At 34.1% G+C, this 12,574-nt stretch overlaps 2 protein-coding genes across 2 annotated transcripts; both read left to right on the top strand.

Annotated features, from left to right (window-relative positions):
* The first annotated feature begins 1,460 nt into the window (after positions 1-1,460).
* Positions 1,461-4,124, top strand: LOC137726775 (uncharacterized). The gene is made up of 7 exons (XM_088693329.1): positions 1,461-1,477; positions 1,675-1,933; positions 2,039-2,104; positions 2,212-2,262; positions 2,375-2,454; positions 2,785-3,133; positions 3,907-4,124. Exons 1-5 carry the CDS (start codon positions 1,461-1,463, stop codon positions 2,405-2,407), a joined length of 426 nt encoding a protein of 141 aa, XP_088549455.1. The 3' UTR covers positions 2,408-2,454; positions 2,785-3,133; positions 3,907-4,124.
* A 4,932-nt stretch (positions 4,125-9,056) lies between these two features.
* Positions 9,057-12,364, top strand: LOC148696650 (protein RGF1 INDUCIBLE TRANSCRIPTION FACTOR 1-like). Its single transcript, XM_088693245.1, has 4 exons — positions 9,057-9,401; positions 10,696-10,770; positions 11,188-11,337; positions 11,743-12,364. Exons 1-4 carry the CDS (start codon positions 9,195-9,197, stop codon positions 12,076-12,078), a joined length of 768 nt encoding a protein of 255 aa, XP_088549371.1. The 5' UTR covers positions 9,057-9,194; the 3' UTR covers positions 12,079-12,364.
* The last annotated feature ends 210 nt before the right edge of the window (positions 12,365-12,574 follow it).

The raw sequence follows: 12,574 nt of genomic DNA, 5'->3' as shown, positions 1-12,574 counted from the left end.
CAAATACAATCATATAACGACATGTGGATTAACTTTAAAAACTATTTTTATATTTAAAACTAAAAATGATATTGGTAAGAAAAAAGGCGTTGAAGGCATGGTTGAAATTATGTTGCTCCCACTTGCGGTAACCACAGCGGCGCTCAATGTCGGTGATGAGGGGGTTGTAGGGGATAGGGTTGTGGTAGTGGAGTGTAGAAGCGAAGGTGAAGTTGGATCAAAGCTTGAGACCACAGTAGCTAAAAAGAATTTAATTTATTTAATTGTTAAATTTGAGGGTATTTGTGTTTATTTAAGTGAAATTTTTGATATATTTGAAAGTTTTTATATAAAGTGACATTTTTTAAATTAAGAGTTAATTTTTTGCTATATTTGATAAATACACTTGTCAACCAAAACCCCATGAAATTATTAGTTTAATCCTCTAACTAAAACAGAACATGAATAAGAAATATGGGTTGAAATGTAATTTCACACAACTAAATTTTACTTCCTTTTTTTTATTTCAAAGCATCACTTATATGTAATCCTAACATATCTCTAATTAAAAATAAAAATAAAAAATCTTCCCATTACCACATTCTCCATCACTCTCTTCGTCTCACTTTCTATTTCAAAAACAAAAATAAAAAAATTTCACACACACTTCGTATGTACCCATATGCAAGTTAAAACTTAAGAAAACTCAAACCAACCTAACAAACATTGGGTAAGAAGGAGGTTAAGGATTGTGTCATATCCACCCAAAGCGTTCAATGTTAGCAACTTAACCAAAAAACTGCCCACCATGACATCACTATGTCGATATGATAGTTGGGTAAATTCACCTAGGCCCAGCAAACGATAGAGAAAGATTTACATACATCTTGTTACATCACCGCTTTGACATTTTAAGTCATTAATAATGTAATGTTGCGTTATTGGTCTGAAGTTATAGAGTTGTTTACTTGAAGAAGTTCTCTCACCAGACACTTCATATATTTGATCAACTAGAGTTCAAAAGGCGCGAAAAAGCTTTCCTCTTTAAGTTGTGACTCTGCTGTAACCGTTATTTTTTATGATGCATTTTGTGTTTTGAAATTGTGTACATTTGGCAATGATTCCAACAAGGCTTAGTATAAGTATAGTTACTGGTACTAGCTAATTGGCAGGAAAGTCCAATATTGTTATAACGAATTAAAACATACGTACCATATTAATTAAACTGAAATAAAAACATACATATCATATTAGTTAAACTGAAATAAATGAGTTCAAATTGAAATCCGAGCATAAACACATAATCAAAAATGCATTTCACACATAGACCTCGTTTAGTACGTGGGGTGGGACGGAATACAGTAAGACAAAAGTAGTTCGTTCTACTTCGGCCTGCATACCAAACGTAGCACAAATAAACCTCTGTTCCATCTCGTCCCGTCTATGTACCAACCACGTCCATAGTGTCAACTTTTTTTTACATGACAATATTTGCGTGGTAACGAACTTGTCGCTGCAGTTGATTTGGAGCAGTTGCTTTGAACCCGAGACTTTGAGCTCGACTACTCCCTAACATGGCTTGTAAACAATCTTTATGCGTTATGTGGGCCTTATGGACTAGGCCTATATACCTTCACCAACTGGCCCATTTACGTATTAATTGTTTTGGGCTCTTCTTGTATTTTTTGCCTGAAGCCCCAAACAAAGCACCGCATCGAGAGAATTAAATGGCGAGGGACTCGGGAGTAGCCATGGCAAGTTCCGCGCAGCGCTTCTTCGTCGTCACAACCTTCCTTCCAATTCTTTCCAAACCCTGGCTTCTTCAATCCCCACCGCACCATCTCCGCCGCCCACAGCATCTCCTTCCACCTCCAAACCCTTCTCTCCAATTCCCTCCACCACTTCCCAAACCCTCACTTTCTGCAACTCCGACCTCTCTCCTCCTCGCCGTCAGGTACTCCATATTTATGTTATTGTTGTCGCCATTGTTCAAGGATTCAATTTTTAAATTTTGGGTTTGGGAATAGCTCAGTAACTTGAATTGTTGATTGAATTTCAGGTGCCTCTAATATTGTTGTCATTAAGTCGGAGGATAAATTTAGCACCGCAGTCAGCAAAGCTAAAGGTAATTTTTTTTTTGGTTTTTTTCTGGTTTTCGAAATCTTTTTGTTTTGAGAAAACTTGTCATATTTTCATACAAATTGTCTGATTTATATATAAAATTTCATATAGATGGAGCTGTGCCAGCACTTTTCTATTTCACTGCAGTGTGGTGCGGGCCTTGTAAGTTCGAAAGACGTTTTCTTTTAAGCAATGGAGTCATTGGCACGAAAATGTGGCGTAATAATGTGCTTTGAACTTATGATTGCTACTTTGGTGTGATCTTCTTGTGCAGGCAGGATCATATATCCAATCATTGGAGAGTTGAGTGAGCAATACCCACACGTAACAACGTATAAGGTTGACATCGACGAGGTGCGCATTCGAATTGGAATTTAGTCTTCTGTAAACTTGGATCATATTTTTTTTTTGGGAACCATTTTAGTTCTTTTGTGGACTACTTAAATCCCAGCTTAAGATTAAGGTCAAAACTCGGAAGAACTCTTAAGTGTTGCTAATTATGAAATCTAGTTATCCGTTACGGGTTTTAATTCCCAAGTTAGTTTTAGCAATTATTTTACTTGTGGGCTCATAGCCATCTGGCATGGAATGGTTAGCTAGTTTGAATGTAATTTCGTTTCTTTTTATTTTGGGAGCAAGAATTTTTTCATAGTTCATACCTAACCTTGTTTATTCTATCTACAGAAGGCCTTACAAACACTTTGGACGAGTTGAATATTTCCTCCGTGGTAAATGATTTGCTTTAATTTTTTTGAAGAAAATGCTCCAGTTATATAGCTTCTTTTATTCATGGCACTCATGGGATGATCTTTTTAAGATGGTCTTTTTAATGGATTATTGCTGGTTCCATCTTAGTAATTCTATATGTTTTAACTTGGATATGGTAAAATCCAAGGTCCATTTGGTTTCTGATCTGATGTGTGCATTTTGGTGCAGCTTACATTCCAATTCTTTAAAGATGGGGGAAGAAGGTGGCTGAAGTTGTTGGTGCTAAAGTTGCCCGCTCGAGAAACACTTTTAGAAAACGCTTCAAGTAATTCTTTAGTACATTACACTACACTTGTGTGCTTTCTCATTTGTGAATGTGGTGTTTATATTAGATGCATAATAGCTTTTAATGGTTCAAGTTTCTCCAAATGTGATCGGCTCTATAGCTCAATTTTATATTAAACCCTATCGTAGGATTTCCATTTAATGTATGTGTGTAACTAAAACTGTTGGTGTTGATGACACTTGGAAAGTAGCTATTTGAAAACGTGGTAGTTGCATAATTCATTTGCGCTTGTGTAATTGGAGCTTACTACTAGACCAAATGATATACCATATTGTGAATCAAAAAACTAAAAAACTCTCCGCAATGTGGAACATTCTGTGGTTTTTGGTGTAATTGTCATCTGATGATGGTGTAGGCGATCAACTGTGTTGCTCCAACATCATGTCAATTTCGTTCTAATTTTTAGGGTTATGGCACTTAATTATGCATTTACTAGCTACTTGATTGTGTGTTAAATTTTTTTTTTTTATTTTTTTTGCAAAAAGAAAACCACAAAGGAAAGCATTTTGGTGGTGTTAAATTTGGGTTACTCATGTTGTATTGGTTTAACTTGTGTAATTTGTGTTCAGAGAGATGCGTAAATTCAGATTCTTGGACATGTTTGTGAATCTATATTTCTTGTTCTCTTGAATTGCTTTTGCATGAACTCCCTCACACTCTCAAACGCGGAGACACTGACGAATTTCTGTATAGTTTCTAGCTTTCTGCTGTATGATCTGGAATTATGGCTGAGCAGTTGTTTTGTGTTCCAGGCAGGAATGAGCGAGGATGAATAATCCGCGGCCAAAATAATAAAAAAAGAGGATCCAGAAATACTTGTGGATAAAGAGGAGAAGAAACTCAAGGAGATTGTAAGAATTATTTTGTGCTAGCTAGCTGATTGTAAGATTGCCCTTTCTACCGTTAACAGTTAACTTGTTCAAGTTTGGTTTTTGAAGCTCAATCAAATTTGTGTTGGTTTATATGGTAATTAGTTAAAATCCACAACCTACAAGCACCGACTAAATTCAAGAAAGCATTCATTTGTATTCGTTTATACGAAAAGGGTGGTGCTATTCACAGCACACCCCTAATTAATTTTATGCTATTTGATCTTCTCAATTTATTCGATTCGGCAGACGGAAATTGAGAAGAGTGTGAATAGTACAAATTCATACGAAAATTGTACGGAGACCTAGACGTTTGTAGTAATTGGAATAACCACCAAGATATGAAGTATACGTTTACAATGGGTTAACAAAACAAAATTACGTCATCGTAATGGGCCTAGTCAGAACTACATACTGATGCAACGCAAATACATATTGTCCTAAACAAAGTTACGTCATCGTAATGGGCCTAGTCAGAACTGCGTACTGATGCATCATAAATATATATTGTCCTCGCATAGACGCAAGTCAAACACACTCCAAGTGGAGATGGCTAAACTCGAACTAAAATCTTTGCATTTGATGTCATAACCAGATCGAGCTACAAGCCTACAAGTGAGAGAATAGGATCCATCACTGTGGTTAGGACTGCATGATTTAGCCGAATTATGCAGACCATAATTCTGTGAGAAAAAAAAAACAGATCCAATCGTCGGGCTTCTTACTAGAACAGGGCCAAATATCAATGTTGACCTACATTCAAATCGTAAATTTTACTTTCTTAAGTTTCTCATTCTATACTCTCTCTTGTTTTTGTCGATTAATTCTCTCTTTATTTATTCTATTAAAATGATAGAACAACAAAAATAAATAAAATAAGAGAGCGAAAATCAACATACGTTTGAATATGAAATTGAGTATTTATGTCAAGGGTTAAACCATGAGCGTCAAAAATTACCATTCTTTTTGAAATCTCATACGAAGTTCATTTAATATATATATATATATAATTTTATCTCAACAAAATTGGTGAAATTTGAAGGAAATGCCGGTCAAGTGCCGAAGAATAAATGGGTAGAAAAAGATAAATGTCAAATTAAATGCAAGTAAAGAGCTTAAACTGATAACATTTTAAGGTATAAACCATTAGTCTCTTTAGAATTACTCTTAATATTTTAACACGATCACGACATCTCTCGGAGAATGCAGATACGTCATATAGCTCCAACCTTCCACCTCTAACATTAAGTTTAAAGATTTAACACGACATAAATAGGAATCCTAAGCCACCATGGCATCCCCTGATGTTAAATCGCAATTTAACTATTTTAGGGAATATTTTGGAAAGCTAGTTGCCCACTGTATTTCCACGTGCACCTCTGCCTAATTTTACACCCAACAATTGCTTGATGAAGCTGCTGAGTTTGCAGAATGCATGCATTCCTTCTTTTTCAGTCCCTTTCTTTTGTTGTTCGATATAAAACTATTAATCACTATTCTAAACACATTTAAAACCCTAAACTATGACTATAAACTGCTCAAATTCCATTTTTCTACTTCTAATCCTTCAATGTTTATACTGCTTATTTCAATTAATTAAACATACATTCGAATTTAATTAGAAAAAGAATTACCTGCAATGAATTTCATATATTACGCTCTGTATCTTTCATCACGTGATAAAGTTAAAAAATAATGCTTATCCTTTAATTAATTAAACATATTTTCGACCTTAATTAAAAAAAAGAATTATCTGCAACGAATTTCATATATCATTATTTGTATAACTCATCACGTGATAAAGATAAAAATATAAATTTTACACTCCAAAATCAGACCCTCCATCTTAATCACCACTGGACTCGATTTCAAGCATATGAGCAAGTTCCAAATGACACACCCCCCAAAATTAGTAGACAAACATGACTGCAATTAGGTGTTTTTGAGTCATTCAATACATAACAAAACAGTTTTGAGTAATTCGATGAATTTTTTTAATTTAGAAAATCGCCAGACCAAGTATATATCCTTTTAAACTTGTAAACAACATATAAACGTATTAATATATAAAAACAAAAAGGAAAATAAAAGGACACACCAGTCACCAAATATGCATAACTACAAGTAAAGGAGCTGTAGGTCATATGGCAAAGCTATTTAACCGAGGTAGTGCGATTGTACCTACAGCTTAAACAGACAAAACAACAAATGGTCAACCTATTTTATTTGTTATTAAATAATACGCCAGAAAAATGTACTCTTTTCTTGTTACTGCATTAGATATTGTACAAGTTGGTTGCCCATAGATACCAATAGGATTTCTTTTGGTGAGGATTTTAAGGATTTGTAAATTATATTCGTTTATCGTATATTATGTGTCAATTTTTATCAAATACTGTTTATATTTAATTTTAAATAAAAATATTTAAAATAATTTCTGACCGTACGATATACGATAAACGGATGATTCATGGATTTCCTGAATCCTCGTAAAGAGGATCCGGCAAGAATACAGATTCCCCTAGATAATCATGTTTAGTTGATAATTACAACAGGATGATTGAGAACTGGTTTTTTTGGGGGGTAAAATAGTATTGAATTGAATCAGTTGATGCATGTTCATTGGTGGGAGGGGAAAGGCTTTGTGTGGCAGAAAGAATGGAACCCAGATATGAATAATGGAAACTGATCAAAAGCTAATGGAACACATTTCATAGTTCCAAAGTTAGAAAATTGTCTGACAGAAGCATAAAATAAAGAAAGAGAAATGCTATGGAAATTTTTTAAACTGAGATTCTTTATAGATTTTTTATCATTTTACAGTTTAAAATCAATTCTTGTATTAGCATTATAGAACATTTTGCTAAAGGCATGAGGTGTCAGATAATTTATGAAGAGTTCGAATTTTAAAAGAATTTCTTTAACATTTATCATAAAGAAAATGCAAATGGTAGATTCTAATCAAATAGTACCTTCACATTTGAAGTGAGAATTGGGTTTTGATTCACAGACAAAAAATAAATTAGTTAGAACAAAAAGCGTTCAAGTCAAATTATCTAATTATGACATATACTTATTTTCAAGATGGGACTATGAGACCACACTTCCTATAAAGTTGTCCATAAGTGTTTCTTCGCACTCATTATTTATAGGAAATTTTAATAAAAAATTATATTTTTATAAATCACATTTTTATACTAAAAAATCAACATTGATACTATTTATTTTATCCTTTATTTTATTCTTATCGTTAAAATTCAAAATTTTTAAACTCTTTTAATTAGTTTTTCTTTATTTCCATTTCAGACATATACAACACATACAAATGCAATTTGGCAGGAAAACCGATGCGGGTTTTCACACAAACTTTTGGTGTAATTTATTTGTATAATGTTAATGTTACTAAGAAAATTGTATACCATAAAAGTAGAGAACAATTTCGTTTTTATTTGTCTCGGATCATTTACAAATAGGATATTAACTTGTTTTCCATCGGATGCGGTTTCACAATTCTAAACGAAATTGAGTTTAAAGTTGATCAATTTCTAGATACTATGCAATATACGATTTGATTATATTGTTGAAAATTAAGTTATTGAAGAAGCTTGACCTAACACTTTGACCTGAATGATAAAAATTAATCTTGAGTTAACAAAATTAAGCTTAATTTTCCGGGAATATTATAGCCAGAACTGAGTACGGCAAAAGGGTTCAAGGCAGAAAAATGCGTAGTAAATTAAATAGTAAAATGGGAGGCGCTCAGATCAGTGTGGAAAAAGAAATGGACTAGGATTCTCTCCTCTCATTTTTCTATTCCCTTCCATTATCTCCATTATCTATTTTTGCTATAAAAAATTAATATAAGATGTTAACGTGACTTAACCGTGATCGTTCAAATAGGAGCGAAGAAAAGAGAAGGAAAAAAAAAAAAAAAGAGGAAGAAAATCCTACTCCAAAAGAAATTGTGTCATAGTATTATTGTACTATTTGCAGTGTAGAGAAAGTACACACACCAGTGGGCTGCCTTCCCACCATTGGACAAGCAACCTCTCTAGATCCTCTTTATGAGGATTAGAGGATTAATCAATTATGTTTGTTCAACATACATTGTACAGTCAGTTTTCGTTAGATACTATTTATATTTAATTTAAAATTTAAAATAATTTATAATTTCACGATGTACGATAAACGGATACAATTGATTGATTCTCCGGATCCCCACAAAACGGATCCGAAGAGGATCATATTCCCCCACCATTAACTCCACTCCCCATCCTAAAAGAGGCCAGAGCAATTTACAGGAAACAAATTCTTTGTTATGTGACATTCTAATTTAATAATATATTATCATGCGAAGAAAAATTTATATATAGTAATGCATTATTGGACAAAAAACATTACGTGACGATAAACTTGTTTTATGTAAGTCCTTCTCCCATCCTACACCACACCACATGCACTCTCACCTCACCGAGAGCAATTTTCAAAAATAATTCACCGCTACTCGGTGTTTTAGTTTAATAATGTAATTTTTTGTAAAATAAAACTTAGACATGATTTTTTATTTTTTATTTTTTTTATTTTTTGGGTCAAACAATACATTTTGTTAGATTAGATGTTAAATTAGTTAACGACGGAATTTAAATCTATGCTTTTATGCAAGAACTCAACATTTTTTTACTACTGAAGTAAATAGCCACTCATTATATTTTATTATTAGATTAAATTTTGACGGTGAACTTATTTTTTTAGGTCATTCTTCTCACGCCTCATCACCCAATCCATTAGACTCTCTCTCTCCGTGTCACAAATAAAAACACATACACACACTCTCTCTTGTGCAAAAACGACAATAATTCTGAACCTCCACCTGCTATAAAATAGCACTTAGTTAAGTTAGGGTTTTTGAAACCCAACTTGGTAAAAATATAAAAAATAAAAAATAAAATCTAAACCAAAGGCGCACAAGAATAAGGCCTCGTTTAAAAGAGGCCTAATTGGCTAGCTAGCTATTGCTACAATAGTAGCTAAACTTAAAAGGCTTCTCTTTCATACCATCTCCTTCCCACTTCTTTAAAAACAAATTAACACAATTCGTTCATGTTCTTTGGAGAGAAACAAAGCAAGAGAGAGAGAAAGAGGGGAGGGAGGGAGGGAGGGAGGGTTAAAGGATGGTGAGAGATGCGTATGGTGGCCATGGTGGTGGAAACTCTATTAAGCCTGCATGGCTTGAGCGTTTAATGGCCGAGACATTCTTTGGCGGGTGCGAGGTCCACGACAGCCGCCGGAAGAATGAGAAGAACGTCTTCTGTCTGCACTGCTGCCTTAGTATTTGCCCCCACTGCCTCCCTTCTCACCGCCTCCACCCACTCCTGCAGGTACTCCGATACTACTTTTCTCACTCATCAAGTTATGTCACCAAATTTCACCGTTCATCTACCCTTTTGCATTTTTACAAGTTTTCCATGTGGCTTCTACTTCTAGCTAGCTAGCTAGCTAGTTGTAACTTTTTTCTTTAAGAACTTGATCACTTGGTGTGTATTGCAAATTATTGTGGAATTTCTGTAGAATTCTCTGTCTGCTACTTCATAATTTCCTTTTTCTTTGCTTTCCAGTGAATTCAGGTAGTGCAGTAGCTATACATATGTGCTTTGCCTGAATTGTTTTTACCTCTCTATATAAATTGGTTCTTCGAACAATTAACAAATTCTTTCATAGAGAGAGAGCTCACTGATTGTGAATTTTACCCTTTATCTTTCCTTAGGTCTTTCTATCATTTCATTTCTTAATCTCTTAATCTCTAAGAATTGAAAGTATTTTGTGATTGTTTTTGAAAACTTATCTCAAAATCTCTTGCCGAAGTGTTGTAATTTATACTTTTAGATTTTCTAATATATGCTCCGAAATATCTTATACATCAGAGCTAACGAAGCAATTGTACATCTTCCCAAACCTTTACTCAATTTTTTCAACAAAGGGAAACTTTTACTCTCTTGAGTGTGGCCAAACAAACAAATTAAAAAGGAAATTCATGCCGAAGTTAATTGTTGAATTTTTGAATCCGTCAAAACTGTTTTATTCAATAGAACTACTCTTCTAGTTCAGGTCATCTCTCCATGCAATTGCAATTGAATGTTTTTTTTATTTTTATAAAAATATAAATATGGTATTCCAAAAAGGTTTCATGATGCCTTCTTTGATTCCCACTTCTTTTCATTTGGTTTGTATCCTACAAATGGAAGATTTTGTTTCTATCCATTTCCACCCTACAAAGGTCCTCAGCTGTCGCCTTCAATAACAGCGAAACTTTGACCATATAATAATTTTTTCCAAATTTTCATTTTCTAGTGTTTATATTCCCAAAAGATCCCACTCCTTTTAATTCAATTCAATTCAGCTCTCAGTTCATTTATTTTTCCTTCATGATTGGTTGCCTAGCTACTCATTTCACCTAAATTTCCAACTGGTTAATTTATTATTGCCTGATGAGGTAAATAATTGGCTCTCGAACTTTTTGAAGTTGAAAATTGTACTTGGACTACGCAAATTTACTTAATTACTTTCAGTCGCATGTTGCAGAAAATTTACCTCAGCGTTGTTAACTGTATGGGAAATCACCATTTGTGGCTGTAAACAAGTCTAATTAACATTGTTTTGGCTTTCATGTGACAGATTAGACGATATGTATACCATGATGTGGTTCGATTGGGTGATCTTGAAAAGCTGATTGACTGTTCCTATATCCAGGTATGACTACAAAATAAAACCAAGAATCTGGTAGCAGAATGGTATGGTAATATTCATCTGCACTAGTAAGTAGAAGGTTTTAAAGTTTAGTTCACTTGCATGATAAGTTCAATACTTAATAATTATGGTAGTCTCATTCTGTGGTTTAACTCAAATCTTCCGTCTTGAGTTTGGTATGCATAAAAGAATTCATAGTAAGTAATTTTTCATGTACTTTCCTAGGAGATTGAGAAATACATTTTTCCCATTATAATGTTGGATAAAGTTGATTTTTCACGTCCCAAATGCAGTGAATATCGTTACATCAAACCAAAAAAACAAATGAGTAAAAGAAAAAACGAAAACGTGAAAGAGTAAAAAAGAAAATTACTTTTTATTTTTTCAATAGTGTTAACAAGTTTGTTCCTTATTTGGCAGCCCTATACAATTAACGGTGCCAAAGTGATATTCTTGAATCAGAGGCCGCATACACAGTCCAGGACTTGCAAGCAGGGCTCTGCCAATATCTGCCTCACTTGTGACAGGATTCTCCAAGAGCCATTCCACTTTTGTTCTCTCTCGTGCAAGGTCCATTCATCACCATCTTCATCTCTCTCTCTCTCTCTCTCTCTCTCTCTCTCTCCAATTGCCTATTTGAGGGCCTTTGATATTTTCTGACACACACTGGTTCTAAGCCATCGCCAATGTTCTTACTTAATTTGCTATATATCTTGGAAGCATCTCTGCTGCTTTATGCATGGCTTCAAGATAAGTAATAAAAAAGATAAATCCTATTTGCACATACACTTTTATTCAGTTTACTGCTTTTTTTTTGTCTCCACCTCAACTATGGTCTTGATATTTTGTTTTCTTAGATCCAATAGTATTTAAGAGGCATCAAGGGTTTTTCTCAACTTTAGGATTACGTTACAGGCAGACACTATCTCTCTCTTAATCTAGTGGTATATCTTGTAACAAATATGTATGTTACAGGTTGACCATCTGGTGTACCAAGGGCAAGATTTATCTGGTATACTCTACCGATTTGATGCATCCGACTTCACGATCTCTCACTTCGAAGGATTACGCATGGACAGCTCAGAGATGACTGAGGATGATGGCCACATAATGTCTAGCTCCACCATAGAAGACCCTGTGCAATACAGAGCTTCGTCATGCTCCAATGAAGCCACCAGCGATTCAGTAATGTCGCTAGAACCGGGGGTTATCAAGAAGAAGAAGAAGAAAAGCAGCGGATTTCTCCCGGGGATTGTCCTCTCCCTTGGCAGCAGGCGAAAGGGTGCTCCTCAGAGAGCTCCTCTTTCTTAGAATGAGACTTTGGGAAATAAATAAATAAATCGTAGGGTTAATTAAAATTATTGGCATCATATGAATGTTAGGTACTACTACTAAGGTTGGTCGGGCCATGCACGTTAATATTTAGATTAATTTGTCTCTGTATTTGCATGGGGCATTTCCATTACTGACTTAAGGTGGCTGCAGAGAGACTGAACCATTGAAGGGTTTAGCCTCTAATGCATCATCTCCACCAATTTTGTATCTAAGAAGGTAATGGCGGTTTGCGAGTGTATACTATATATTTGTTTTTAAGCTACTATAACTATCATATTGTGTGTTTTTTTTAAATATTTAAATAGGCATATAGTTGTTTGTTTTTTTTTTTTTTTTTTTTTTTTTTTGTTGTCCAAGTAATTTAGAATTCTGCTAAGATCATTTCCAATCTTTGTATTAAAGCCTAAAATTTTTAACCCAATAAATTTATTTCAATTTTAACTCAAAAAATTGAAGTTTTAACTAAAAACAG

This window comes from Pyrus communis, chromosome 5, assembly GCF_041283825.1.
Source record: "Pyrus communis isolate YQ-2024b chromosome 5, ASM4128382v1, whole genome shotgun sequence".
NCBI lineage: Eukaryota > Viridiplantae > Streptophyta > Magnoliopsida > Rosales > Rosaceae > Pyrus > Pyrus communis.
Note: the sequence above shows the minus strand (reverse complement) of the source record. Positions and strands in the feature narration are given on the sequence as shown.

Coding starts and splice junctions, on each gene's coding strand:
- LOC148696650 (XM_088693245.1), top strand. CDS start 9,195: ATGGTGAGAGATGCGTATGGTGGCCATGGTGGTGGAAACTCTATTAAG. Junction 9,402..10,695: donor GCCTCCACCCACTCCTGCAG/GTACTCCGATAC, acceptor TTCATGTGACAG/ATTAGACGATATGTATACCA. Junction 10,771..11,187: donor TTGACTGTTCCTATATCCAG/GTATGACTACAA, acceptor CTTATTTGGCAG/CCCTATACAATTAACGGTGC.
- LOC137726775 (XM_088693329.1), top strand. Junction 1,934..2,038: donor TCTCTCCTCCTCGCCGTCAG/GTACTCCATATT, acceptor ATTGAATTTCAG/GTGCCTCTAATATTGTTGTC. Junction 2,263..2,374: donor TGCAGTGTGGTGCGGGCCTT/GTAAGTTCGAAA, acceptor CTTCTTGTGCAG/GCAGGATCATATATCCAATC.